At 33.0% G+C, this 25,931-nt stretch overlaps 1 protein-coding gene across 3 annotated transcripts in view; it reads left to right on the forward strand.

Annotated features, from left to right (window-relative positions):
• Positions 1-637: 637 nt before the first annotated feature.
• LOC140441516 (uncharacterized) overlaps positions 638-25,931 on the forward strand; it is a 38,304-nt gene continuing 13,010 nt past the window's right edge. The window contains exons 1-4 of one of the 3 annotated variants that reach the window (XM_072532286.1): positions 641-1,358; positions 14,192-14,461; positions 16,495-16,744; positions 21,454-21,588. In XM_072532286.1, coding sequence (XP_072388387.1) covers positions 1,215-1,358; positions 14,192-14,461; positions 16,495-16,744; positions 21,454-21,588 — 799 coding nt within the window. In that variant the 5' untranslated portion in view covers positions 641-1,214. Of the gene's footprint in view, positions 1,359-14,191; positions 14,462-16,494; positions 16,745-21,453; positions 21,589-25,931 lie in introns of all 3 variants that reach the window. The other 2 variants (XM_072532287.1, XM_072532288.1) reach the window with 2 other exon arrangements.

The following is a 25,931-nucleotide window of genomic DNA, read 5'->3' on the forward strand; positions in this document are numbered from 1 at the left end:
ACAAATTTCGAAATAACGAAGTCGTTTTCAACAAACAAATTTTTACTATTTAAATGGGAATAAGCCACAATTAAAGGTTAAAGTAAGTTGTAAGTTTATTGGCGTTTCAATTTACACTTCGGAAATAGTTCTCAAAATACAAACATTTAAGTAAAAATAGTAATTACCTACTTTAAGATGCCACAAGAAAATAGCTTCAGAACAATATAAATACATTTTTATTTAAAGAAATTCTAGTTTATTATTTATTCAGTTAACGTTTAGAAGCCTAGAAATGTTTATTTACATTATTTTTTCAAACCCCAATATGAAAAAACAAAAAATTTAAACTATAGGTTTGGTGCAAATTTATGAGGTCCGGACCTGATTTATTTGAAGTAATTATATTTCATATCAGTAATATTATTCATGGATTTTTTAAAGTGATATTATAATTGCTTAATTTGAGTTATATTTAAACAATAGACTACACTATATAAAAAGTAAATATTTTCCTGATTAGCAAACAAAATATTCTTTATCTATATTTTTCTTAATAATTATTAATATTTATCCCAATACATAATCTTCATAATGTTTTAATTCGACTCTGACCTCTTCATTTTTCAGAGTTGATGATCTGTCTTCCAAATATGCCAACAATCTTTTTTTAGAAATGGAACAACGCAGAGTACAAAGACGCAAGACGACCATATGCCAACCAAGAAAATATACCTACCAAATGAAACGAAATCCAACCCAATGTAGACAGCACCCAGTTTTGATCCGTTCAGTGAACGGAATAACGGCGTCGAATCAAACGGAAAGACAAGAGATTGACCTCTCTAAATAATCCATCTGCTTGCTATCAGCCAGCGAGCAAGCTATACATACACAGCCCAAGACGAAAGAACCTTCGCCTTCACTCCTTCGCCAGTTCAGTATCCCTTCATCTATGCGACGCTGTGCATCGTTGCTGGTTTACAGTCGTTGTAGTTCTTCCCACCTTTTCTGTCGCTAACTCAACGGTTTGAAACCGACGATATCCTGCCTCTGCCTCATCGAGTGGGGAGAAATACGGGCAGACAACGATCTGTGTAATGGCTATGGCGTTTGTACAGACTATCAGAACTGAAATCATGGCCTAGTTCCCTTTAAAAATTCAGAAAATATAGTGAATTCGCGTGGATAGTGAAACTGGTGTGAATTAGTGATAAAAATTTAATAATTGTAGAATGGCTGAAGTAGAAATCGTCGATTTCCAAGCATGTTGTAGACTGTGTCTCAGCGAAATGGTGGATTCTTTAAAGTCCATTTTCGACGAAACTGTTGAAGATGAAAGTCTCTCCCAGAAGATTTTACAATCAGTGGCTATTGAGGTAAGTAAATTGACAGTTTTATTAACGTTTTCGTTATCAATTTAAATGCTATAATTTAAAGATGATCCACCCAACTTCCATTCCAGTTGTTGAAAGCATTAAGGCAACGCTTGCGTAAGGAATACGTGGATTTTCAACCTTATTGACATTTTACACAACTGGCCAGGTCCGATGCTTGCCAGCAAACGTTCAAAATGGCTGCTTCTATTGTATGATACGGGGCCGGTCAACACATAATACATCTTTATATATCTATTATGTCGATAACATTCTTTAATAATCATTGAACCATTTATATGAACCATCTTTAATTTTCATTTTGTTTGTACAGAACAGCATCTGCATATTTAGGATTTAGTGATCTAACCTTGAGCTTGTTTAGTCATGGAGAGTCATTGTTTTATAATGAGATATGACTTCTTTTTAATTTTGTTTTTGTTTTATATGGGATTATCTATGTAGACTATACTATCCAGGAATCTGCTTATTGCAGGAATGTTCAATAAAATCTTCATGGAAATTTGGGTCTTGCATATTTATTAGTTTATTGCCTAAATCAAGGGTGTAAATTTGTGTATGTTTCCTTTATTTTGGTTTCCATGGTGTAGTTTTAGTGGATATTATGAAATATATACATATAACTCTAAAGCATATAAATTGCAATTTACTTAAGGTGAGAAAAATGCTTCCAACAATACTGCCTTTCTCTATTTTTATTCTTTAATATTATTATAACTCAAGGACCAGAAATGGCTTCATCATAAATTACATACAAGAAAAAATGTATTTTAGTGTTATTGTGGTTTAATGTCTAATGTTTATCAAATTGTCTATCCAGACCCAGAGATATTGAATAAAATAAGGGGGCACTTTGTTTTGTAGGTAAACAAGATTTGAGAACTTTCCATTATTAAATTTTTTGTGGTTGTTCATCATGTGTTGTGGAATCATTTATATCCAATTCTAGTTGTTGAATTTATATAAAACATTACAGTCAAATTGTTTATCTAGTATATGTTTATTTATTTAGAAGAGACTTTTAGAATCATTTGTTATGACAGGACTATGCTGTGCTGGCTTTCTTTCCTTTATTATATTATGTGATAGTATATTTTCATTCCTTTTTGTATTAATTTTGTTTCTTCTCTCTCTCTCTCTCCCCCACTTAGCTGCTTGTACTTTGTTCCCTCAGGTCTGTGTTTATCACTTCATTTCAGTGGCAGATACACAGGGGGGAATTTCCCCCACAAGAAAGTCCAAAATTATCAAAAACCTATTATTATTTATGTCTTTTATGTAGTTAGGGTTTTATCTTTTTTATGTCTTTTGGTTGCTGTTTCATTGGAAGTTCTCCCACCAGGGCAAATGTCTAGATCACCACTGCTTCATTTCCTTTTTTTCTTGCTATTTTCCTTATACCATCAGTCAATCTTAACATTTTTCCACCCTCTATTATTCTTTTTGTTTTTTTCTTGAATTCTTCACATTACATAGCCTATCTGACTAAGTAATTTTTTTGGCCTCTTAACAGTATGACTCTTAGTGTTTTCTATTTTATCTTCTCTACTTTTGTGATATTTTATTTTAATGATTATATGAGTCCTTTTTCACTATTTTTCCCTTTGATTCCAATAGTAGCAACTGTTCGTTTTTATCATATTCACATTGCCTGCAGTTCTTTATTGTTTCTTTACCATAATTAACCTGTTTCATGATTAAGAGTGAAAAATTAGACAATTCCAAATACAACTTTTGAATTCTATTAAAAAGAACCATCTAAAATATATAAACAATCTATCAACAATATTTTGTCTCTTCCAAGTATGACCTCTTCTTTTTTTTTCTGATTTACTTCCCTCTGCCTTTTCTTACTTTTTCATTTCCTACTTTCTTCCTCCTGCTTAGATCTGCGCTGATTGTATTAATATTTTTTATACTTAGTATTAAGAACAATTATATTCTACATAGTCCTTTTTTCTCATGACTTTTTTTAACATGAAGATATTGTAATATGCTGGTAGAATTTTTGGGTCATTTTCATTTGGATCATTGGTGACTGATTATTTATTGCTTGTTTACTACCATTTCTTCTTTATGTTTACAAATAAACTGTTAATAAATGAAAGATTCCAATTTATGATAGTCCAAAAATTTTATTTTAATAAATAAAAATATAATTTCAGCTTGGTTATATTTCTTATATTTGAGTTTGATACTTTTTATAGTTTTGTATTACTTAACCCTTGCTTTGTTTAGCTGTTAGCTAACAAAGATCACTGATCCTGTATTGACAGTTAAAATTTGAAAGGGAACATTTCAGTGGTTGGCTGTATATCATAGTTTTAAAAAACTTAGTATGAAGTAAAAACTTGTTGAATAAAATGGTATAAAATTCATTAAAAATTTTAAAAATATCCAAAATGGATTTCTAAATGTTCAGAACGTTTCAGTCCTATTGGACCAACTTCAGTGAAAAACTTCTATATATAGTATTTGAAACTAGTTACATAACGACTTCAGATGACCCTCAAATTACATAATTACAGTAATAAATCTTATAATTATTATGGCCCACATGGAAATGGAGCATACAAATTCCCGTTTAAAAAAATGGACATAGTCCAAGGAGTTGATTTGTTCAAATATAATAAGAGTATATGAAAAACTTGTAAATAAATAACAATTTAATAAAGTTTATAAATAACATTTATGTAATATAATTATATTTTAAATAAATAAAAAAAAAACAATAAAAAAGTGACTTAAGAAAAGATTTGTACATCTCATAGTCATTAACAACTTTGTCTTGGATAATTTTGCAATGAAAATACAATAAATGTTACTATTAACATTTACAGTTACATATACCATTGTACCCCAAATAGAAAATTTGGTCTTATATAACCCGAGATATGTAATTTTTTCTGAGCACTCTATTTTGAAACTGTGTGGGAATTTTTGGAGACCGTGGTTGGCCCTTCAGTCGGCTACCCACACTCCTTTTGCTCTAGTCAGAACGCAAATTACTCTTTGTTTACAACACACCTGTTTAAACAATTTTCAATAATTTCATTCGCTAAGAGTTTTGTTAAAAACTTTCACTTTTCTCATAAACAATTGGTTAATTTCATGTCTTAATGTTGTTAATTAATGTAACAGTGATTTAAAAAGAGGCTACCTGGCTCATAAGGGCTGTAAGGACTTTTTAAGTTGTCTTTTTAACCAGCTTTCCAAATATTTTTTAGTCATTTAATTTGAACTAAATTCTACAGAGGTATTGTAAATGTTTATGAGCTTAAAAATTGCTATTTATTATTAAATCATTTTGTGTACATACATGTAATTGTTTTAAACTTATATTTCATAGGTCATTAGAATACATGTGAAAGAGGAAAAGACACTGGATTATTGAGGGCCAGTTTTAGAAATTAGCTTATCTTTCAAAAAATCTTATGAAAAATTAAATTAAACACCATAAGATCCTCAAGTTCAGTTTAATTTAAACAAATTTTAATAAACAATAAAAAACGCTATTACCAATATTTAAAAACAGCGATTTTGTTGTTCACTTTGCAATAACTTTTTTGTTGTCTGTCAACATCAAATCTCTAAATAGACAAGTTTTTAAGTTATGAGCAAAATAATTGATGAATTTCTGTAGCCTAAGAGTCCACCTCAAGAACATTAGATTCATAACATAATTAATCAAACTCACATTTTTACATACATTTAAGAATAGATGATAACAGGTTGCCAGTCAAAAACTGGCCACAAATATATTTAATTCAATGATACATAATTATTTTTGAACAAAAATTTTATTTCATTCCTTTATTATTTAAATAAAATATGTTTTTTTTTATCAAATTAAAGCTATCTTTTTTATTATGATGATATAAGGTGGCCTGAGAAAAAATGGTCGCAAATTAGGATTTCCAGCTGTTAAAATCGGGAGTTATCAAAGATAAACTAAAATAGAGTTAGCGTGCAACGACACTGGTTTGACCAGTGATAATATGTATAACTACTTGGGAACTATAATTAATGAGTCGTGAAACAATACCCAAGAGATTAAATGTCGCATCGGAAAGGCAAAAAGTGCATTCTTGACTATAAGTTCTGTGTTCAAGCGCCTCACCCTAGAAACAAAAATAAGGCTCGTTAAATGTTATGTTTACTCAGTGCTTCTGTACGGAGTAGAAACGTGGACATTGACGGCGGACACTCTATCAAAACTTCAGGCTTTTGAGCTATGATACAGAAGGATCGTGAAGATACCATGGACAGACAAAGTCACCAATGAAGAAGTACTCCGGAGGATGAACACAACTGTGGATTTGGTCAACATCGTGAAGAGCCGTAAGCTGAAGTACTTGGGACATATAATGAGAAATCAAGGAAGATACGAGCTACTTCAATGCATTTTGCAAGATAAAATTGAAGGAACAAGGGCCCCAGGACGAAGAGGAATATCCTGGCTTGCTAACCTGAGAGCATGGTATAGAAAGACCTCAACACGGCTATTTCGTATAGCAACCAACAAAGTCATCATAGCCAGAATGATCGCCAATATTTAGAAAACTCACAACTGACACTAGTCATGTCAAAAAGGCGTTGCGTTTTTTATAGCCGGCAACCGTAACTTGCGATCATTTGTCTGTAAAGTTAGCATATTCATTTTATTCATATCCAAGGCCGAATTCAGACCGAACACTATAATTTATTGCTAATTTTTACTGAAAGAAAAAATTTATTGCTGTAGTCGTTTCCGAGAAACATTGGGCATGATAACTTTACAGTAAAGCTAGCATAGCCATAGCTATATCTCGGCAAGGAAAAGGGGTACAGGGCCCATCTTGGCGGCATATTTTATTGCTAATTAATTGCTGTTGTATATTAACCGATCCCAAAAACTACCCCATCATCCCCTAGCTCAAAACACATTCCCGGAAAAACCGAGATATTGGCCACAAAGCGAACCGCAAAGAATTTATCGCTAATTTATTGCCGAAGTTTTACGCTAAAAAACAATATATTGCTACAATCTTTTCCGAGAAACAATGACTACACTAACTTTAGGGTAAAGCTAACGTAGCCTTAGCTATATTTCGGCAATGAAAAGGGTTACAGGGCCCATCTTGTCTTCATATTTTATTGCTAATTAATTGCTGTTGATTGGTACATTGACCAATCCCCAAAAACTACTCCATCATCCCACTAGCGCAAAACTCATCCCTGGAAAAATTGAAATATCGTCCAAAAACGTTGAAACCAGAAAAGTGAACCGCTATGAATTAATGATGACTGAACCTATCTTAGCGTCATATTGTATTGCTAATTAAATTTTCTTGAATAATGTCCAACTTGCTAAATTGTTCCCATCATCCTTCAATGTAAATCTTACCTCTGGTGATATAGTACTGATACAGTTTTTAAAATCATTTGACCCTCGTCTTTATTTGGAAAGCTTTTTGCTATATTTGCATAGCTCAGATAATATTTCTCTTAAGCTACAATATCCATATACTTAATATGGCAGCTAGGAGATATGATCCATATTTTATTGCTAAATTTTTGCTAATTTAAAGTACCCCTCACACAGTGTGCTACCGATATCACTGCCTTAAATTTACAAAAAATGGAAATAAACTAGTTTTAAGATCAGTAGCCTGAGCCTTTTTTTTTTAAATAAATGAACGAAATTTCTGTTCAAAAATTAATTATTATTGATTGAATTAAAACTATTTGCTGGCCACTTTTTGACTGGCAACTATTCTCCTATTCTTAAATATATGTAAAAATGTGAGTTGATTAACTACGTTTTGAACGTAATGATCTTGCAGTGTGATCTCGTTCTACTGAATTTTATAATATCTGAAACTACACATTTCATTTGTATTTTCCGAATGTCCCTCGGATATATCTGTAGTGTAGATTTTTTTGTAAAAAGATATAATTACTTGTTGATCCAATGTCTACAAGCTTATAGACTCCTTCTTTCACATATTATGTATTAAAATTTAATAGACCCTCAAATTTTAGGATCCTATTGTTGTTCTACCTGCTTTTCAGGTTCAATATTATTAAGGCCCTTGACTAAAGTGGTTACAATCTACATAAGTACCTATTGCTCCTAAAATTTTATGGGCTTGTTATTGCTAGTCATAAATCAATAGAGATGCCAATCTATCAGCTTTATTACATTTGGATTTGATTCTGTATATTTTTCTAATTTATTTTGATTAAGTACTGTAACATAAGAGGTAGAATAGAGTCTGAAATAAACATAAACACTAAATATACCTACTTAAAATTATGGCAGATAATGAGTTGTGTGGTAAATCTCAACTAGATCGACGAAATAGTTTGTAAGTTATTCAATTTCTTTATTCTGGAAAGCGATTATTTGAACAATTGTACTTGCTCAAACAGTGACTCTAAAGGTATTTAACAGATCGAAATTGATTCTTTTGGCTTCAATTTTAAACGATTTCAACAAAATTCTTATTAAAACAACCGTTCGAAAAAGGGCCGACGTTTTAGCTTATAAAGATTTTTAATGACTTTGATACTCTATGTATAAAAAGAACTACTATAATCGACGAGAAAAAAGCTAGTATGAAGTAGAAAGGAAAGATAAGACATCATATTCAGCTATTCCTTACGTAAAAATGTCTTTCCATCTGTGACCTCCGCTATGAAGGGTAGCTATCATCATGTCAATTTTAAGTCTAGGTATGGCTGCTCGAAATCGTTGATACTGTACTGAACTGATAGAAAACCATTCATCGTTCTTACTCTAATCTTGCGATTTTCCCTAATCTTTCCCCTCATTGTCAATTGAATTGGTTATTTCGGAAAGGCCACAACTCCAGAAATGTTAAATTTACAGGAAACGAAAAAACGTTTCATTTTGGTATTAATGAAGATATCGTTCTCTTTTCGGAGTAAAGTCTCAAAATGTGATGCATGACGAAGTTTCATTAACAAATCCAACATAAAAAAATACATAGGTAGACTGTAAAAAATAATTTAGTTTTTGGAGTTGTGGTCTTTTCCAAACAAACACTGATGATTTTATGATTAATAATAGAAAACTCCAATATTATTAAGGAAAAAATTTATTAGGTGGCACAAAAACATGTTGAAGGTTAAGAAATAGTCTTTTAGTAATCTTCCTCTGGTGGTTCATCACTATTACTGGTAGGCCATAAAATCAGCTCATAAAAAAAATTTTGTCTTCTGACACATATTGTACAAGTTTCTTGATGTCCATTTTTTTCGAATTAATAGGGATTTTTTCTGTGTAAGCAGACTCTGTTGGCAAACTAGGACAAACTCCAGCTGGTTTTCCCAAGGAAAATTCATGAAACATAAGCTTATTGATAAATGGACGTATTTTAACAATTCTCGTCAAGGAGACATAGGAGTCAATGGAGAGTACGGTTTTCTTATAATGCATGGGCCACCATTTTTTGAATTCCAAAATTGGTTCATTTTTTACCAGTTCTATAGAAAAAAGAGATTTTCTTGACGATTTATCAATTCGTAATATTCTTCAGGAAGAAAAATTCGGTCCTGCTTGTGAATGAGTCTTTTTGCTACCCCGAAGTCTCTATCGCACGGGAGGAATGAGTGGCCTCTGATTGGAAAATAATGAAAAATGTGATTGAATTTTCCTGACGAAGCAAGAGCTAGAAGGAATCTTATTACCGTGTGGTTTTTATTTTGGCCTGCACAACCATCTGAAAATATATGGACCTCTTTTAAATTTTCAGAAACTTCATTTTTAAAATAATTTTTAAAGAAGGTGCACACTTCATTGGGTCCTTTGTGGGCCTCGCCCTCGTGATAGGAAAAAAATTTAGCTTCTCCTGTTTTTAAGTTGTGTATACTGAATTCAAAAACCCATAACTGCCGATAATAAAAAATGTCCTGTACAGATATGTCAGGTATCGGCAAATTTTGCATATAATCCATGGAGATTCCTAGTGTCTCGTCCGTCTCTGAAGAAAGTTTTTTAATCTGCTCTAGTTTTTTATAAAATTTCTTACCCCTATTTTTGTAAACTAATAGTTCTGCAACAGCAACTCGTTTTGCAATGTCGTTGAGAGTGGTACTTTTAACTTTCTGGCCAAGTTCTTCACAAGCAGAACATACATCAACTTGACGACGACCAAAAGGGTATGTAAAATTTTCATGAAAATACTTCAATAAAAACTGTGTTTCATTTTAGATTCCGGAAATTTTTCGATAAACATTTTATGCATTTGTTTGACATCCAAAGTAGCAGATAAATACTTTTTTAATATATTAGCATAATGGACTTCCTTTACATCAAACGATTGTATGTGCTCACGTGGCATAATCTTCTGACATGCTTTTCGTCAACACCATATAACCTTAAGAAAGCTTTCTTACATACTTGCTTACGTACTCCTTTTAAACAAAAATGAAACAAAAAATTATTGGGTCTCTCAATACGTTTAATGGCATTCTGAGATTTTTCTCATTCTCTTAATGGGAGTTACTTCGATCATATTTTGTAAGTATGAGTCTTGTGAGTTTTTGTCATCAAAGTCATGTAACGACGTAAACAACGCATTCATGTCCATTTCCGAAAAATGTTCACAACACTTCTTGCGACAAGTACAGTCGATTACAGTTTTTCGCGCCATAACTTGTTTTCCCACGTGATTAATATGTGCTTGGCCCTTAACTTTAGCCTTCTTAATAACTTTACTTTTATACAGGGCCCGATTAATAATACCTTTCTTTTCCTTTGTTTATTTTCAATAGTGACACTGGTTTCACTATCAGAACTACTTATTTTTGTATAAACAATACACAATGGAACCTAATCGTACTAAAGATAAATCACATGTCCGGCGCGCGCAGTTTGTTTCGAAAACGCCACATCTCCGGAGAAATGGCCTTTTCGAAATAAACAGAGAAATACGCCTGTCAAGATTAATAGTAACGAACAGCGGAGATGTGGGGTTTTCACGTGTAATAATGCTTAAAGGATATTATGAACAAAATGGTACAGTTAACTCATTTTGTGAAATTAATGGAGATGTGGCCTTTTAGAAATAACCGATTCAATTATAGCATTTTTTATTTATTTCTACGTGCAATGACGTATTTTTCAATTTTATTTTTTTTTGTTTGTTCACCTCTTTCTCGTTAGTTATTCTATCCTTCCAGAACATTTTAAAGATCCTTCGATACGCCCACATCTCAAATGCCTAAACATAACATTTAAGCATCCGTAATTTCAGTTTTAACCCTTGTGTTTGTTCCTTGTTATTGTACTCCCTTCGAGCTTCCATATCCTTTTCTGATTCCTCATGTGCATTTCTTTAACTCGTTAATATTTGTTCTTAGTTAGTTGCAGTTTTGTTCTGGTTTTATTCATTGTTTGCATAAAAATTGACATTGTTGATTTGTTTTTTGGTAATTATTAATTTGGTATTCTTTGTATTTAGTAATAGACCAAATCTTTCCCTGTTACTTATATTACAACGAAAACTGCAATACTTGGTCTCGTGACGAGAGGAACAAAATATCAGTTTATGCAGAATATCATACAGGTAGAGGTTTTAGGAAAGCGTAGCTTGGAGGCGACGAATGTCATGACTGGCAATCTCAGAGGTGGTTTAATTGCTCGTCTATTCAGCTTTTTAGGGCAACAGAGTTCAAGTAATCAAGATGATCGTCAACCTTCGAAAGATGGCGACACAAATTGATAGATCATTGATATCTTCCTATTACGCCATCTCCTTCCGAAGTTTGGCGATCCAAATGGCAATTGTAAACAAATTTTTACAGCAATTGTTAAACAATTTTTTAGAAATTTACATTTTATATAATAAACAGTTGACACATTGATAAACCTTGTGCAAAGATCTTGGGTTTAAGAAATCAATTAAAAAAAAAATAAAATAATATTGTACTAATACGCAACACGTGCTTTTCGCTGTCGCCCCTAAATTTAAAGTTGTTCAAAATGTCTTCAAGTTTTAATAAAAATTCTAACAGCTTCAACATTGATAGGAGGATATGCGGTTTATTTAGATTCCGTTTTAAAAATCCTCTTAGCCATTCTTTACCAGTTCTGTTCGTTTCTTGTTTCTATTGAATCCGTATTTCAAATTATTAGTTTCTGCGAAATCGAAAGATTTTCATCTTAACTCCCAAAGCATTACTCCATAAAACAAATTTCCCAATATTATTATGTGATCTGCTAACTATGCTTCTTGTTCTTTAGTAAAGACGGGTTTCCTTCCCATTAAGTCAGATATAGCCGGAGCTCCATTTTCAAAACCTCTTACTTTTAAATTATCACGTATTGTTGATTTCGGAATATTAAAATTTCTAGCGGCTGCACGTATTTTGGCATCTGTATTAATTGCAGCTCGTATTAATTAGACCTCACCATGACATCACCACAAACCAGTATAAGATCAGAACCAATATCGAATTAAAAGCACTCTACAATGACGCCGATATTGTCCAAGAAATTAAATCACAGCGACTAAGATGGGCAGGCCACGTGCACAGACTGCATAACGATAGACTTGTAAAACTGGTATGGGAAGAGATTCCCACAGGCAAAAGACCACTCGGACGTCCCAGAATGCGATGGAGAGATAACATCCAAGCAGATCTCCGGAAAATGAACATTCCATTTGACCCTAGGGTGATGGAAGACCGAACAAATTGGAAAACAGTTGTACAGTCAGCCAAGACCCACCCAGGGTTGTAGCGCTACGTGATGATGATGATTAATTGCAGCTATAGCTCTATTAAGCTGCTCAATTGACCAGAATTGTCGTTGGGTCTTTCGTTTGTAGTTTTTACCATCTGAAATAAAAGGAAACGTTATCACTAAATGTGAATATATTTTCTATTCTTTTTTAAAATGACTTTTCCTTGGATTTGGTAAAAATAAAACAAAACAGTTAAACGAGGATCATTTTTAATCATCAATACCATACACTATTTATTTTCTTTACCAAAACCCAGGAAAAGATTACAAAAAAGTTGTCATTACAACAAGTGAGGGGCAATATCGCGCATCTTGCCCTCTACCAACCGTGATTTCGTTTTCTAACTAACCCGCGCTTCAATAATTAAAAATCAAATTAAAAACCAAATATGCACACATATCAGACAAAAATGACGAAATTATCTATACTTACGAATCTTACTTTAAAATTACCACTTACCTTTCTTATTCTATAATTGAGAATCAAATTTGTAGGCAGTACGTTCTCAGAAATGTTACCATTTTATGATGATATATATTCTAGCAATTTATATTTTAATCATTCATATCCAGAGAAATTATCATAGATTAATGATCGTTTTGTTTTATTATAAATTTATATACAATATTTAAAAACATTTAAAAGTACGATAATATTTTGTGTAAAAGTCATACATGACAACGTCGTGTTCTTAGGACCAGTAGAAAGGAATAGTAGATAAATGTTGTCGTAAAATAGAGAGAGATAAATTGCTCATTGATTTCGTAGTTTAGCATTCAGTAGCGTATCGTTCAAACTGTTGCAGTAAATTTTAAAAATCAATCTTAATATATTATATGTGATATGAAATTTATTTAATTTTTAAAACTTAGTTAATTTCAACTTTCTTTAAGGTTGGGATTTCGTTCCGAAAAAAGAAAGAGGAATTTCCTCCGAATAGCATATTTGGTGTCATCTTCAAGCTCGATGCGTTTTCTACCCCTGGTTTCAATGTTTTCAAGATATACATTATCTGATTTGCCTTCACTTTGTTTAAAGTTTTTTAGAATTCAGTATACAGTTCTCGTCGACTCTTTAGTCCAATCACTACACCGAGTAACTATATCGTTGACCAATATACTTTTATTCCCTTGACGGGGTCCACAATACACGTATATAATAGCTTTTTCTCCCATCGAAAAATGTGGGCATCTTTTACATGGACTGCTCTCGCCTTCCATATTGCTCACAACACTAAAATACGTATTCACTGCTTCGATAATCTAATGAAATAATTAGACTGATTTCAGAATTTTATCTCACATCGAAAGATGTAATAAAGTTTTACGACTTCCTGTCTTCGCTGTGTAAAAAATGTAAAATATTTACAATGTGTTTATGTAGTTCATCTGTTTATTTCGATAGCAAAAACAACTGAATCCCTGAGTTGCCGACTTTATTGTACCGTTATTTGAAGACCTTCAATAGCGCTGAAACGTCACTATTACTTCTAAGAATTGAATGCCTACAATTGTGGATTTTGATTATAGAAGAGCACAAAATTATATCAAAACCTACCTACTTCAAGCTTTCATCTACCACGTGCAACTAAATCTATTGAATGGATAGCCGTTCGTTTCTATATAGTTGCCAGCTTTCCCTATTACCGTACACTTGATTAAATTCCTTATTGTGCGATCCATTGTACATATTTGTGGCCTGCGCGATATTACCCCTCCTTCCCCTATATGTTTTATAATAAACAGGCCATTTGCTTCTTCATTCGTGAACGTTTAAATTATTTGTATAAAACAAATAGATCTAATTGCAAACGTTCTGATTCTTGTCCAATATGCAGATATCTTGATCTTAGTTTTATTTCATATTAGTTCCCCATTTTTCGTATTCCTTTGACCATCATAAATTCGAGATCTTCTTTATCGTGTTATCACGACCTGGTCGTCAATAGGGAAAATAAAATCTTTCGTCATCCAAATGCATGATATTTTTAGTCAATAATTATGCTGCCCAAATTTTAAAATTAAAAAAAACTTTTAACATAAAAACCTTTTTTATTTCCAGGTCAATTCGTCAGACAAATTGTCCACCAAGATCTGTGAAGAGTGCGCAGCAAAAGTAACTGACTGGATTTCGTACAAGGAGCAATGTCTTCAAAACCAAAAGAAGTTGTCTGAGTTGTTGGTTGCGAAAGAAGGTCCAGAAGTTTTGGCTGTACCTGAAAATTTTGTTATACCCGAAGAACCACTTCCTATAAATGGAATTGAATCTGAGACCCCCTCTGACGACGACCTTAATGAAAACCAAGTGGATCCTGCCTCTCTGTTGGACCTTGTAAGTCAACCTAGTACTTCCTTACCAAAATACAGTGTAACTATCGAAGTTATTAAAAATAATTACTTTTAAATATATCGCGATATTGAAAAAAACCCTAATTTAAGAAAGCCATGGAATCACTTATTTCTACGGTTCGGTTGTTACAATATAAACAAATATTTTAAAATTGTTATTGAAAAAATATTTTACTACACAAAACTTTCTCATTTTTGCATTTTTCAAATTCTAAATTTTAAAATTACCAATTTATATAGGTACAAATTATGATTTATTCAAGTAACTTGCTTTAGATTTGAATGACTTGACCTATTGGTGGCAAATATTTGATAAAATCAACACAATTTTTTATTTAATGCTTGAGCTGCTTAAATCTAACCAAAAACCATTAAGATACTGAACCAATACTAAGCTTTCTGTAAATTTTGTATATTCACTGTAAAATTTACAAATTGGTGGTTATTTTGGCTGTGTATATTTATTATAAGTACCCTACTTGGTCCTGCCTGATCTTTCACTCCCTGCCTCGTTCCATTGTCCCTAATAGTTCTTCTGTCATCCACTCTTTCTTGATAGTTGTTTTATTTTGGAGAAAAGTGTTGTTCATATCATCAAATGATTCTTTTATTGTGGTCCATGACTTTTCAACATTATCCGCAACTGCCCTATTTTTTATTTATTCTGTAAATGCTTCTCTTTTATCGCTGTTTTGGAGCTTTCTAACGTTTATTCTTTTTCTTCTTTTGTTCTAGCGAGCCTCAGTTTAATATTGGCTACTAATGGATTGTGATCGGATCCTATGTAATAGCATTTCTGTAATTTTATTAATTGTCACATAATCTATTTGATATTCCTTAAATGCCTTGAGGAGTGCCTAAAGACGGCTTCCATGTGTAAAGCCTCCTGGGCGGTAACTTATACACCAAATATTAGTTATGACTAGATGTTTGTCTTGGCAGTACTGTATCAATCTATCCCCTCTGTCATTTCTCTCACTAAGATCATATTTTCTAACTAGGTGATCTTCGGCTCATAGAACTTTCGCTTTAAAATCTCATAATACGATGGTAATTTCGTTGTCCTTGGTTACCTTTAAGGCTTAAAGTCACTCAAATTTTTGTTTAAATAAACATAACATTTGTGCCCCTTTTTATTTGCAATTATTTTTGGATTTGATCTTGTATATGCTTATATCCTTGAGGCGGACCGGTTTCCCGGTGTGGGATTCCGAGTTAGTACCTCTACCCACTGGAAAAAAAAGCAAAGACCCAAAGAGCCATGGAAAGACAAATGCTGAACATCAGGCTATAAGACAAGAAAAGAAATACTTGGATCCGCAACAAAACAAAAGTGACCGATGTATTAACGCAGATAGCAAAACTTAAGTGGAAGTTCGCTGGACATACCATAAGACAGAAAGACGACAGATGGAATAAGATAATTATACACTGGAGACCATATAGTTACAAACGAAAAAGAGGAAGGCCACAAATGAGATGGTCAGATGACTTGAAGAAACACGCAGGCCCGAAGTGGATACAATAGAGAGACGTGGAAGAATGAAGAGGAGGTCTATGTCCAAAATTGGACAGCAAGGACTGTATAGATAGATATGCTTCTATACATTCATTTCACAGTTTTGTTTATTATAAGTTATTTAAGTAATTTCGTTCTTCAAGGTAGTGCTTTCGCACACAACTTCTGGATTCTAGAGTAGTTAGTTTTTTCTTTTAGGTTATTTTACATGGTTTCCATATGCTTCAGAACTTTTGAGGATACTTAAAATAGACCACGTACAGAGTCGAATGATATTTGGCTTTGAACGACCTTGTTTATGAATTTTATTACATTTTTTGACAAATACCTTTCCTATATATGTTACAAAATTAACCAAAAGGACCTAAACGTGTGTTATAGATTAATTTATTTTCTCTAAAATTGTGTGTAAAATTTATTTACATTTATGTATACAAAAGAAGGCTTATTCTAAGGCATGGTCTAAATATGTTTTTTTTTTGACTACTCTTTTCTAGAGCTTACAAATTAAAGAAGAACCAGCAGACCACACTGAACAGAATGAACACGATAACCCAGATATGTTAGATGTAGGTCAAATGAACCACCATCTTGATCAACCAAATGACATATTAATTCCCGGTCATGTGGTGGTTAAATCTGAACCCATTGATATGGACGGGTTGGACGAAGTGTATAGCGAATTCCCGCCACAATTATCTCCTCAACAGGCGGAGGCTGATGATTTGAGTGAACCCTTAGTTGTTAGTGAGTATCTTTTCTGTATATATATTTTTAAGTAATGGTTGAACTTTTGATCCGCCAGATTATATTATGTTGTAATTTTTCTCAGTTGAAAGAAAGTAAATTAATAAAGCGAGCACATTAATGAGTACCACATAAAAGATAAAGAAGGACAATAAAAACACAATTTATGATTTTATCGAAAAAATCTGTATCTTCACCACTCACTCATTTCAATAAAATCCGTTGGGATGATAATTATTCTCCCATTATGCATCGATTATTACCAAAAAAAAAAAACTTTACCAACAAATATGTTTCTTCTTATTTCTTCAATATTACCCCTTTGCTAAAATCAACAATCACTTACAGGATTTATTATACTACTGATAACACTAAACATTCCTCCAGTTTTTAGTTTTAGTTTTAGTTTTAGAAAATCTGCCAGGATTATTAAACTGCTTAATTTTTATTTGACTTATACACATAGGGACACAGAAAAAAGAACACCCAGTAATACTAAATTTATTACAACTAATTTCTAGGATTACTGTAACGTCATGTATGTCATAATGTTTGTTATTTTTCATTAAATAATTATTTTATTCTAATTTATCTTGATTTTATTCATTGTTTAAGTTTCTGCTTTGTTTTACTATTGTCTTCTAAAAATAGTTGGCACCCAACTTTTCTATCAACTAAATATTTTGTTTAGTCATTAAACTTCAATTTAAATTTTCTTTATTTTAGTTCAATTCTCATTTGCTCCTGTAGCTTAAGATGTAAAATACTCAAATTGGTATATTCTTTTTATTTCAGTAGTATATTCAATTATTTAGTCTATCAATGGAAAGAGTACTAGCAATCGAAGATGCCTGTTTGGTCTGTATGTACATAATGACTTCTAAAAACATGCCAAAATGTGTTTGTTTGGAAGAAATTATACATCGAGTCATGCATTACATGGTAAAAATACAATCCTCCCCGCAATTGATCCTACATATTCAGCAGTAAACAAAACCAAAGTCAATTATCAAGATGCGAAGTTTATTTCTGAAAAAAATTCTCTTGAGTGTTAAAATAGCCGAGCTAGTCTATTTAATAGTGGAATTAATCAATGTTCTGACATTATAGTCGAAATGTGTTTACACAGCAAAATAGTCAATAGATGACTCAACAGCTGAATCAGCAGCTAAATCAACGATTGTTGCAACGTAGCAAACACTTTCATTTTACAACCGTTAAGTTCCGTTTAAGTTTTTTCTATTAGTTTTAGATTTTTCTATTTTGTTCATGGAACTCTGACGTTTTACGCAGATAGTTGTGACGCCATGTAATGATTTCAGGTTTCTCTAACAACGCTAAATTCCTGTTGTATTAATCATAAGTGAATTCCAATTTGTGTAACTGCTTACGCTAAGTTTCACGACTCATTTGTGGAATTAATTCATTAGTTTTTAATGCAAAAAAGATTTTGTCTAGAGTAGGAATTTCCTTGGTTTTCGTCCTCATAGATGTGTCTGTGGGACCTGAACCCCACACGGGCGTTGTTTTTGACGGACAATCCTTAAACAGTTACATGATGACATTACTCCTGTCATATTTTCACAACGAGTTGCCTCCGCCTGAGACAATGTTTATCTTAAATACTCATACAGATTAGACACTATTTTTTAGCTCCAAGTCCAACTGCTTACGAGAACTTTTAAATTTTATACTATTTGGCACCTGTTTACTTCTCAACACACAATGTACTTTCAATAACAGTAACTCTGAGAAAACTAAACATATATACTGACCACATACGCAACCTTTCTCCGCTACTAACATTCATTTTTTATTTGCTGGACTATAGTTATAAAATTATTATTTGTGTGTTCGTAATTCCAAATTCCGATTCTAAGTTTTCATTTTAAACTAATAGAAGTAGGGCATATGTCTTTTGTATTTAAACAAAAATTTTAGTTCTTAAACCCATTTTATTTCTCAATCTCTTTTCTTCAGTTTTTCTTTTATATTGGGTTTATCTTGTCCTCCTTTTAGTGAGACTACCCACGTAGTGTTCACAACTGATTATTAAAGGAATGTACCAAGCTTACAATCCTAGCTGCTACCAGAATTGACCAACTTCTCTATTGAAGCCTGCATCTCTATGTGAAACGTAGTAGTTCTTTCGCGCCCCATGTTTGCCAAATATTTTTCACTTTTTTGTCCTAACTGTCGAAGTTAGGACAAAAAAAGTTTTTCATTCCGATTCAAGAATCGGTTTAAAACGTCTTTCGACAATTGTTCAATGCACAATTTACATTCAGGTCGGTTGTTCCATTGTCCTTCTCTAAGATCTTCGGAGCTCATTGATTTTCTTACTCATTCAGTTCATGTCCATGCAAGTACTTTTTTTGAGAGTCTACTGTTTTCCACTCCTTATACATGCCCTTACCATATAAGCTGCTTTGTTACGTCATCCATTACTGTACCTTCTATTCCCTTGAGTTCCCTGATTTCTTCATTTCTTATCCTCTCCTTTCTCGAAAACATTAGTGTTGGCCTTATTATATCCATTTCTGTGGCTTCTATCTTTCTTCAGATTCTCAGTTTTTCAACCATATCGATAAAGTGGTTTTTGTGATATCGTATGTTGTTACACAAAAATAACGAAGCGGTAGTTGTGTTTTGTAGCTACAATTGGTATGTGATAATCGTGCAATATGTTGTGAAGCGCTGCTTTAATCTATTCATTGTACACATAATGAGAAGACAAAGAAACTTTCATCAGTTTAGTCGAGTTAGATAGGGGGCGAATACTGGGCTTCTGTGAAGCCAATTGGTTCTTTAGAAAAATAGCCACGAAGCTACACAGAAGTATCAATGCTGTGGTGGTTTGTTGTCGGGCATGAAATCAGAAAGGCCGTACACAAAAAACTAGGAATACAGGGCGTGTCAGAAGAACGGCCCCACACCAAGATCGCCGCCTTAGGCTTTTGTCTCTACTGGACCGCTTCACGTCCACAAGGCCAATTGCAGATCTATGGCTTGGGGTGTATAGTAGGTCTATTACAAAGCGAACCATACCGCCCTCAGTTTGTTCTACTTCTCACTCCAAGGCACTGAAGTGATCGGCTTGGTGCAGAGAACGGCTGAACTACGACTTCCAATAAAATACTGCTATCTTAAGTAATTAATCCAGATTCTGTTCGGGCATGTACGGCCATGCAAGGGTGACAAGGTGACGTGTTGAAAGACGAGATCATCCATTTTCTATGGAAAGACATGTGCACCACATTGTTGGAATTATGGTATGGGTAGCTGTTGTTTATGGAAGTCACCAATTCACTTTTCCAACAAAATATGTTCGACTATATACAATAAGAAATACGTCGGGTGATTTTAAAGATAATCAAGTCGATTTTCTCTCTTGGTCCCCTAGATCTCCCGATGTTTCAGCCATTGAACACGTTTGGGACATTATGGATGAAGAATACTCCGTTTACCATCATCCTCCACGGTCTCTATAGGCACTTCAGCAAGAGATGCAAGTAGCCTGGGATAAGATACCTCAATAGAGAATCGCTCATCTTATTAGGAGTATGCCCACGCGTATTTCTGAATGCAGAAGACATCGTGGAGGTTCAACACATTAATTTTTTACATTTTTTCCAACGGTTGGATTTTTCTGAAATTTTGATCAATTACTTACTTAATCATAAGAGTAGAAATACAAAAAAAATATTGTAATAAATTGTTTATTACTGTGTGTTATGCTTAGATTCGAAAATTTTCGAAGAAAATATTAACGATCTTCGAAAAAGTGTTAAAAAGGGTAAATGGTAAATGCTCAAAGAAACTGTTGTCGCTGAAGCCTGCCTTTTAAACATATGACGAACATTACACAAAACTTGTCTTTGGAGGTCGGTTCTGGTAGGGATACAAGGAAAGTGAAACATTAATCTAGTCTAAACAAGAAAACGCACGAATTTTGTTATTTTTTAGATTTACTTTTATACTTATTTTGTACTCAATAGAGTGAAGAATTAAAGGGAAACGTAGTCAGGCACTTAAGGTCTCTTCGTTTACAATTGATTGGACACATACTGAGACGATCACACACATATATGTTGAGAAGTATAACTAACTCGACATTACTATGGCCGGTGCCGAGCAAAGCTTGGAATATGGTTGGACGACGTAGAAAAAGATATTAAGAGCAATAAATATAATACAAAGACAGGAAGAAATTTAAGAGAGTCACAACAGCAAAAACACATAGTAAGTTATAAATGATGAAGGGGAATAATCCACCTCATCTCAGAATAAGTGTTTGTTACGACAACGAAAAACTTCAGCTTCCTAAAATTTCATTGTTGCTAATGATGGTGTAGACTTGCTATAAGCAGCATCGAGTTCGCGCTGTACTAATGTGTATGACAGATGCAAAAAGGCACCAACTATACAAGACTAGATTAACGTTAAATGATCCTTTTGTACTCAGTGTGCTTAGTTTGATTTGTAACACAAAAGAGGTGGCAGAAACTGACCAGTTATTTCCCGATTTTTGGGTATATTCTAGTTCATAATCTACGAACTTGATCATTGAATACAAATGTAAAAATAACCAACCACTTTATGCTTTACCTAATTTTTAGTGTGCTTTATATTCTAATCTTTTTGTTTTCTTATACTAATGTTTTGCTTTTATTTGCACGTTTTTTATTTTCTTTTGTGTATTTATGTAGGTGTTCCTGTTAATAATAGAACGTGTGGCGTGTGTGGCAAACTGTTTAGTAGCGCAGGAAATAAGAGAAAGCATGAAAAGATGCAGCATGGTCTTCATAATAGCATTTCTGTTGTTACGCCTATTAGAAGTGACGGTAGGTTACTTTTTTTACCGATTTTGTTTTATTTCATATTTATATTATATTCATCATGTGTTTTTTTGTAAGTATTTTAAATTAATATCTATACGAAAGAAACAATGAACATTTAAATTTTTTCCCATTAAATATGCAATAAAACCAATCATTGTAAATCAAGCGGCATATATAATATTTATAATAACTCAAACAACTATAAAATATATATCTTTTACATAAAATCTAATAATCTTCCTTAAGAAAATCACTTTGAAGAAATAAATAGGACACTAACTTGATCGTCATCTTCATTTACTGAAGAATGTTTATCCCAAAGAGAATGAATGAGACGGAGCCGCTAAAACATATTTATAATCAAAGAATAGATGTAGTGAGAAGGAGAGGTAGACCCAGAGCACGATTTAAGGATCAGGTGGAGGAAGACTTGAGAATGTTAAGAGTACGGAACTGGAAAGCCAAGGCGAAGAATAGGAGAGAATGGAGACTTATCCTTGAGCAGGCCAAGACCCACCATGGGTTGTGGAGCCAATGATGATGATGATGTTTACCCCAAAATTTAGTTGTGATCTACAAGACGAATCCCCAAGATATGGGTTGAGTCTCAATAGATCTGCTCTACCAGGTACAACATCCGGCCAGGTACGTAAGTCGTCTACATAGAGCTCCCAACTCCAACACCAAAAAGATTATATTACCTGTTTGTTCGTTTATAGTTCTGGTCTACTAGCAAGGATAAATCCCATCATAAACCGATAATCTCAAAGGAAATAAGCTCGTGCGACAATCGTAGCAAATTAAGATCCTAGTAAAGTCACATGGTTTTGAATCTTTCGACTCTCGGAACCACCAGAGATATCGATGCCACGGTACACTATAAATCATACGGCATTCGATACCCCAGTCAATCTGTTTTCGAAGGTTCTAAAACGCATATGAGGGATAAGTGAAGACATCTACTTGAAGACCCACGTGAAGTGATTTTGCTTTGTTTTTTTTTTAATAATCATAAAAAGTGATAAAATCATTTTTTGGGTTTATAGAAAGGCATATCTGGATTCATTTCGCATAATGTGTCAGAAGTACTCTAGTTTTCGAGATTTGATGGTGCATCGCAGCATTTTTAGTTTTATACCAAAAGAGGGGTTGTGGTTCTTGAAGAAAGCCCCTATCCGGTTGAAGGTGGATCTAGCTTTTCCGATGCACACTCTTATCCCTTGGTTGTTGGTCTATTCCTGATTTATTATGGTACCTAGGCAGTCGTAGCGCGTCACTCTTTCTAATGGGGTTTAGTTTACGTAGAGTTGACCTTCTGTTATCTTCTTGCTAATTAGTATCATCAGCTTTGTCTTCTTCCCGTTTATATTGAGTCTATATTGATGACACTAATATGTGATTTTGTTCATAAGGACTTGTAGGTTTTCTAGATTGTCCGGTAATACTATGGTGTCATCTGCATATCTGTTGTTTAGCTGGTATCCGTTTAGTAGAATGTCTTTTTCAGTTTCATACAAAGCCTCATTAATATTCTTTCAGAGTAGAGATTAAAGATTAGAGGAGACAAAATACAACCTTGCTTCACTCCATAAATGACTTTCACGCATCCATTGTGTTAACCTTCAATTCTAAGATTTGCGGTCTGATTCCATTAAAGATTTCTAGTTATTTTCAGTTCTTGTTTGTTAAATCCTGTTTCTTTTAGTATTTGCATCATCTTGGTGTGCCGTACATGACTAAACGCTTTCTCCTAATCAACCAGACATGTGTATAAGACGTATATCCCTCGCAGTGCAACACTAGGAAATTAGGTTTAAAATTTAGATTAGAAAAGGCACAAGATAGTGCTGGAGATATGATATTGGAGAAAAATGCTTGCAATATCTTCTATTTGGCTTGCAGAGATTTTTTTTAACTGTTTGGAGATTTTTTCGTTTCGCGCTGCGATTTTTTCGTTCCTTTCCTTGCAGAGCGGTTTTTCTTATCACTTTTCAGTAGTTTCTCTTCATTAACTACTGTATTTAATTGGACTCCAGATGCTTTCAACCAGCAGATTAAACAAGATGAAGTGACATTGCTGAAATTGATATATGAATTGTTTATAAAATATAATGACGGTATTAGAGTTTTGTTTCGATACAGCAACGGCAAGCCGCTTATACGTATTTCGACCTCTTTAGGTCTCATCAGAGCGGTATATGCCACTGCTCTGATTTAAAATTTGTGGTAAAAATTTGAATTCAGTTTCGCCAGGTAGGAAATCGTATGATTTCTCTTGTTGTTTATAAAATGTTCATACAAACAATAAATAAGAGGAAAATCGCCATCAAGACTGACAGATGCTTTTAAAACAAAAGATTGAACAAGACGGATTAAAAATTCTAATATTGGAAGATGCATTGTTCAATTGTTATATGTTCAAAACAAACAATAGATTCAAGTCACCGAAAAACATATGTCAGTCTTTTTCATCGAATAGAAATATAGCCGCTGAAATGTATGACTTAATACTAATTGATATTTTTAGCTTCTGTTCGTATTAATATGTTTCTAATAAGCTTCCATTCTAAGTTAATAATAAGCTTCCATTTTTATATGTAATTTTTTCCCTTCGCTAGCTTGGTGTGAATTTTTAAAATATTCCTTCTTCCGTATAATGAACCTTCCTTAAGTTGAAATATCAAACTATTCGTTATCGTTAATTTTTTGTACTAAGATTATGCATATTTGACATTTTAAGTTGTCTTTGTTCCCTTTTTAAATATTTTTGAACGTTTCTTATCTTTGCAGGCATTCTGATCCTTAGATCAAATTTTGGAAGTCAAATTAATTTTTTTATTATCAACTCTCCAAAATACTCCACGACTTTTTAATTCAATTTATGTATAATTCTTCCTAACCCTTGTTGAATAGTTGTTATTTTTTGCAATAGAAAGGTACAACATTGCAAACAATGTTTTTATTGCATATTTTTTAATATTTGATCCTCTTGTGATCAAATTGTGTGACTAAAATTAGACATTTGTGAAAATGTTGACGTTATTTATCACATTTTGGCGTAATGTCTGATGTTTTGACATATTGACTTAGCATATGACGCTTTGACGTATGGTTTGATGTCATTACTCTTGACATACGACGCATGACGTCATAACTTGACACGTGATTTGCGTTTTTAAAGTTAAATGTGGTACATCAAAATACTATCGCCTTTCGTACGCCTAAAGCTGGATTTATGGTTTGACGGACTGTAGACGTAGATGCACTGGAGACGTAACAAACGGACTGTAAATATTATGTCAATTTATAAATCGACGGAGTGGAATTCTTGCGCATGAGTAGAAACAGTGGCTAGAGTTGGTGACCATGAATGAGTGACATTAACCGACATTCAACATAACCTATAAATTTGTAACGATTTATATTACCTACCTCAGGGTAAGATCATGGGGGTAGAAAAATTGGGGGCAGAAACTAAAGGGGTTGAGAAAGGGCAAGCCAAACAAATCGATACGTATGCGAACGGCACTCAGGGGGTTGTTGGAGAGCTGGGGTCGTGGATAAGTGAACGACAAGGGTTCGGATTTGGGCAGCTACAAAAAAATGAAACAAAGGGGTTACTTACATAAATCTCCTGGACAACTGGACAATTAAGACAACAAGAAAGGGCTTCTAGCTATTTTAAAGGAAAGGACACCGCTTCGAAGAATCCTAAACTTGCTGGATTTAGGAAAAATATCCCTAAAATAAAAAATACATAAAGTGTTAGGAGATTTTCTAAAATAAATACAAACAAATGGATCAGAGAAACAAGTCAAACGTTTATTTTTGTCTCTTACAAACAGTTATCAAAAATACAGATTGCACAAAAATTATTAAAAGTTGCAAAATACAAAATTACAAAAAAAACTTACATGTGTTGCCTGTTTACAAACTCCAGGGGTTGGAGATACTACAAAAACTTACAAATGTTACCGCACAGAAATTAACCTTTTTTTTTAACCAAACAAAACAAATAAATATCGAAAAAATAAAGCTAGCTGTCATATGTTAACATTAAATAATAAAAAAAAAACAATTAAAATGACATCGTTAAACCATAAAATTTACAATTTATTAATTATTACAAATCTTTTTAAATTTTAATGAAAGCAATTATTACTTTTAGCAAAAAAATGTCTGTCTAATTTGGAAAAAATTAAAATGTTAATTGCTATCTTGATTCACAAATTTTGCCACTTAACTTTGAAAAAACTTGTTAAACATCTGTGGGACATCTATCTGGACATATTCTCTAACAGGGACAAGGTAACCATTTCTATCCTATATAATAATTTTCAAAATAT

This window comes from Diabrotica undecimpunctata, chromosome 5, assembly GCF_040954645.1.
Source record: "Diabrotica undecimpunctata isolate CICGRU chromosome 5, icDiaUnde3, whole genome shotgun sequence".
Classification (NCBI taxonomy): Eukaryota; Metazoa; Arthropoda; class Insecta; order Coleoptera; family Chrysomelidae; genus Diabrotica; species Diabrotica undecimpunctata.